General features: G+C 38.9%; 1 protein-coding gene across 1 annotated transcript; it reads left to right on the plus strand.

The window, feature by feature from the left end:
• Positions 1–1,589: 1,589 nt before the first annotated feature.
• On the plus strand, positions 1,590–3,875 carry LOC310854580 (uncharacterized protein; the record flags this gene model as incomplete). Its single annotated transcript, XM_083759256.1, has 4 exons — positions 1,590–1,643; positions 1,813–2,010; positions 2,684–2,779; positions 3,347–3,875. 4 exons carry the CDS (start codon positions 1,590–1,592, stop codon positions 3,644–3,646), a joined length of 648 nt encoding a protein of 215 aa, XP_083615382.1. The 3' UTR covers positions 3,647–3,875.
• Between the last annotated feature and the right edge of the window lie 1,445 nt (positions 3,876–5,320).

Genomic DNA, 5,320 nt, shown 5'->3' on the forward strand with positions numbered 1-5,320 from the left:
CACTGCTTGACCTGGGTTCCAGGAGGTAACAACCGTAAAAAACACACACAATGTATTCATAATTTCATATATACATCGTTGCTGTTGGGCAGAAACCTCATATCTCCATATTTCAACGTTTGATGTTTTGTCACCAATACTACAGTGTCTGCACAAAAGTAACAATAAATAGCCGGTCTACAAGCTCACAGCATGTCTCATTGCGTTGTGTGCATGCTTGTAAATCTGCTATTTCAGCTTTTTGGGGGTTTTAAACTATTAGTCTTTCTGTTGCATTTATAAATATTGAATCAATGAAAAGTATTGACAAGAGCTAAGGATTGAACAGTGTGCCTGATGGGAAATTAACAGGGTTTCATTTTTGTGTATTTAGTCTTATTTTCTACTGTCCATGTCTTCCAGCTCCACCTCAACTCTTTGTCTCCCGGTATGCTGTCCTCTCTGCCTCCCGGTGGCTGTCCCCCAGGGCCAGGCATCTAGACTCATACAGACAGCAATTGAACAGTCTGGACAAACAAGTGACTGGATACCTTACTGGTAGGACACTGTTTAATAATTGTTTTACAACCTTTCTATACAGTTATTCAACTATATTCCTGAAACATTGTGTTGCAGATAGTATTCATTTACCACTGCGTTGTCTGCTCGCTTAAAGTAGCAATAAATAGCCGATCTACAAGCTCACAGCATGTCTCATTGTGATGCGTTGTGTGCATGCTTGTAAATCTGCAATTTCAGCTTTTTGGGGGTTTTAAACTATTAGTCTTTGTGGCATTTATAAATATTGAATCAATGCAAAGTATTGACAAGAGCTAAGGATTGAACAGTGTGCCTGATGGGAAATTAACAGGGTTTCATTTTTGTGTATTTAGTCTTATTTTCTACTGTCCATGTCTTCCAGCTACACCTCAACTCTTTGTCTCCCGGTATGCTGTCCTCTTTGCCTCCCGGTGGCTGTCCCCCAGGGCCAGGCATCTAGACTCATACAGACAGCAATTCAACAGTCTGGACAAACAAGTGACTGGATACCTTACTGGTAGGACACTGTTTAATAATTGTTTTACAACCTTTCTATACAGTTATTCAACTATATTCCTGAAACATTGTGTTGCAGATATTATTCATTTACCACTGCGTTGTCTGCTCGCTGCCTTATATGAACACAGCTGCTTCAATAATTCTTCCCTGTGTAATATTTTGATCCTTGAGGAGGATAATTAAAATGTTGAATCATTGAGATTTTACAGTTGGGACTCAGTAGATGTAGTTTATCAGTGATATGGATTTGAGTGGTGCCTGACGGCTCCAACTGCTATGTCCATATGTATGTCCTGATGAGTACGAATTGGGGTTGATTGGGCTGATTCAGGTCACACACACAGCAGCCATAGTACAGTGTACAGTACGAGTTATACTGTAGAGTATGAGTTGTACAGTACAGTACGATGCATATAGTTGCATCGCTCAGTTCACACAGGTGTGATTTTTATAGATTAGTTGGTATGACAAATATTAGTCAAACTCATTTTTGAAAGAAACATTACATCAGTCTGTTGGTTCCCTGTTAACACCTAGTGTATCTCTTCTAGATGAGCGTCAAGGATGTAAAGGAGAGATGGCTGGCCTTGTTTGATGCTTCACAAGTGAGTAAATTGGATTCTTGTAGCAGGGTTCAACAGAAATGACATCCTGCATGTGACACACATTTACATTGTATTTAACCAATTGTACCCATTCCTGGAGCAACAGTGGTGGAAAATGGATGTACAAGATCACAATGTGTTTTGTTTTTCTCCCTTCCCCTCATCTGAGGTCAGCGCAGAGTTCAAGTTGATCACTACAATGAAGCTTGAGCCGAAATTCATGGACATGTTGGACCTCCACACACCTAAACTGGACCTCTACACACCTAAACTGGACCTCTACACACCTAAACTGCTGTCCATGTTCCAATCTAAGAGAGGTGCTGTAGGAGAGCCACATCGGGCAAAGAAGAGTGCTCTGCTTCAGGTAATAAACCATTTAGACCTGAGGATGATTCTTAAAAACGGCTTCTAAATCAGAAAATAGCAGATATGCAAGCTCACATTGCATCTCACTGAAGTCTGTGAACTTGCAGATCTTCTATTCTCGGTATTCATTCACTTTAAAAAGCTAGAACAAAGTTTGTGTTGTAATTTCCTTGACATGTTGTAACTTCACATGCGGGTGAGAAATGTTCCTCATTGACTTCCACTGTAGTATCTTGCCTGTAACGCAAACCTGTCAAATGTCCTAGATCAGTCCCATTAAGTTAATTACGATCACTTACTTTAGATACTAATGTATCCTAAACAGTCATCACTATGTCTCTGTCCTGTCCATTCCCTGATAGACGAAATGCATGTCTTAATAGTCTTGTCAGTACTAAACCCCTCTTATTCCTAAACTTCTTTGCTTTTTTACTATTTTGAAAAACATTTTTGTTCATTTAGATTGGCTAGTTGACCAATTTTGTTTTTCAAAAGAGTAAAAAAGGCAAAGAAGTTTCGGGATAATGTGTTTAGCACTGGTGGAAATGGGGCCCTAAATGCTAAAACTGTGTGCAGACAATTGAAACGGTAGACTTTAAAGTTGGTAAACAAAAGCCCAGCTTGAATGTGCAAAGTAATGCATTGTATTAAGGATAAAACTTTGTCTGCAGAGTGGAAACCCCATACAGCTAACCAGAGGAATCGTGATCAAGTGCCTCATCGACCATCTGGGAGAAGAGCCTGGTGCCCTGATCAAGGACGTTGAAGTTAGTAAAATAAAGTATTTAACAATTTGTAGTTTTAACTAATGTCATCATCATGGCTAATTGTGAGACAATATCTCAAACGTGCCAAGAACGGCAGAGTGAGGAGCTTGTTTTGTGAGAAAGTGTCCAGAGAATCAGGTTGTGAGATGGCATGTCTAGTGCTACTGCAGTTCAGACATGTGTTCCTACATACTAAGTAAGGTCACGATACACTCAGGTCTGCACTGCACATGGATACAAGTTCCATAGCAGCATAGACGGCAGCATGTCTTAATTATGGAAGCATGTTGTACAGCAAAAATAGCAGATCTACAAGGTCACAAATTGGCAATAGAATACATGTTTACAAGCTTCTTCCATGAACATGAATGGTCTCAATCTGGCCTCAATCTGTGATTTCTTCAACTGGTTGGCAGCAAACGTTTTCAATTGCAAACTCAAGACACTGACGGAGGTCCCACCCAGAGCAGGGAATTGTGCAACAGTAGTAACTGTTTAGAATGATAATACCGTGAACATCATCATTACGTTTTCATTCATGAGATTCTATTTTTACAATGTGTGCAGGATGCTGGTGTCGATGTAGAAGAGGAGTTGTCGGGGGAACTGATGACTATCTACAGTCTGCAAACTCAATCACCAGCTGCTGATGTAGGTATTGTTATTGAGGGCATCCCTGTCCTCAACAACCTCGGCGATATTAGCAGAGCCTGCTGCTATCTCCTGGGACTGACCTACGTGTTTGACTTGAAGTACCCCAAGAAGTTCAAATACATCTTGGAGGTTTTTCAAAAGGTACTGCTTGGACTAGACCCTCAACAGCTTACACCCAAAGTGCAGACACTGAAAAAATGTCTGCTTGGCTAGTGTCCTGACTGACAACTTCAGTTTGAATGTTTTCAGTGGAAACAGATTAGTAGGGAACCACATCACATACGACACTGACTGATACTGCACTGTTCAAAAGGAAAGCCTATTGTATAAAGCATACAGCAGCATGTCAGATCTGTGCGTCTGACAGACTTGTTTTGAAGTGGAGGTGCTTATGTGTACACAGTGCATATAGCCAATTAGAATGTATTAATCTGTACAAACCTCACCGATAGACAGTAAAACGTTATTTTTATTTTTTCTATATTAAGAAATTCTTCCCCATTTGACCTTACTGCTTTTTCTTATTTTTTCTTATACAGTAATGGGTTATTGATTGCTCCAAGCACATTACTTTAAAAACTAACATTTGTTGCTTAAAGGGCCACAGTTCTTTTATACTTAATGTTCATTTGTCTGGGTCTTGTTAAATAATGCTTTTGGGGTTCATGTTTTTCGGTGCTGTACAATTTTACAACTACACCAGGTTTTAATTGTATGCGTGTTGGCTGTTGACCAACTATACTTTCAATATGGTGTCTGCATGTGACCATAGATGAATGTTTTCAAAAAAGAATGGCAGCTATTTTTGCTATGATGAAGTAGCCTATCAAATTGTGTGTGTGTGGTATAGATAATCAAATTGTGTTTTCAGGTGTGTGCGCATGTTTGTAGATCGGCTAATTTGGGCACCGGCATGCAGGCAAATTAATTAACCTAAACCTAAAATGTTTATGTCAAGTATAGTGTGACGTGTGTGTGTGTGTGTGTGTGTGTGTGTGTGTGTGTGGGGGGGGGGGGTAGACAATCAAATTGTGTGTGTGCGTGCGCGACTGCGCGTGTGTGTATACGGTATAGTTTCGGTGGGACACCGGCAGGTAATTCATTAAACCCAGCCTTGACTAAAAAAAAAGTCAAATGACCATCCTATCATGTTTGTCCTCTCAACTATAGTGTGCGTGGACTTTTGTTTTGTTTTATTTACCTGCCATGGGCAAGGAAAATGTTCTTTAATGTTGTTGCAGACAACAATTTGCACATTGTCTAAGGAAAATGTTCTGTTGCAGAGAATGCATACATTGTTTGTACTTATACGGCCCTATCTTTCGCCACTCCTTATCCCTGAACTTATTTGCCATTTTTTACTATTTTGAAACACACTTTAAAATGGTTCAACTAGTCGATCGTCAAAATCGTAAAGAATGGCAAATAAGTTTACGGATATGGGGTGGCGCAAGATATAGCCCATAGTAGGAAATGTTTAATGTTCTTAAAATGTATTTGCTGACATTGTAATTTGCACATTGTTTCGTGTGGCCAGACTGTTTCCTCCCATACAGTATGTGAATGTTTAATACTTGAATGTTCACTTTGGTCAATTAAAAACGTACTTATCTGTATAATTGCATTGTGTATTCTCTTTGACAAAGGTAAATACAGAATTCCTTTTTGATTAAAATACTATGAGTTGAATACAGTTAAAATATTGAGTAAATGTAACGCATATATTTTATTAAATCATACACTCGTATATAGTTAAATCAACCTATCAATTTCAATCCCATATACTCAAATTTATATGTAATTTTAACCTAGGTTTTCTAATGCATATTAAGTTTATCTACTCAATTATTGTCATTTCAAGGTGCTAATGCATATTAAGTTTATCTA

This window comes from Protomyctophum parallelum, assembly GCF_964188405.1.
Source record: "Protomyctophum parallelum genome assembly, chromosome: 2".
Classification (NCBI taxonomy): domain Eukaryota; kingdom Metazoa; phylum Chordata; class Actinopteri; order Myctophiformes; family Myctophidae; genus Protomyctophum; species Protomyctophum parallelum.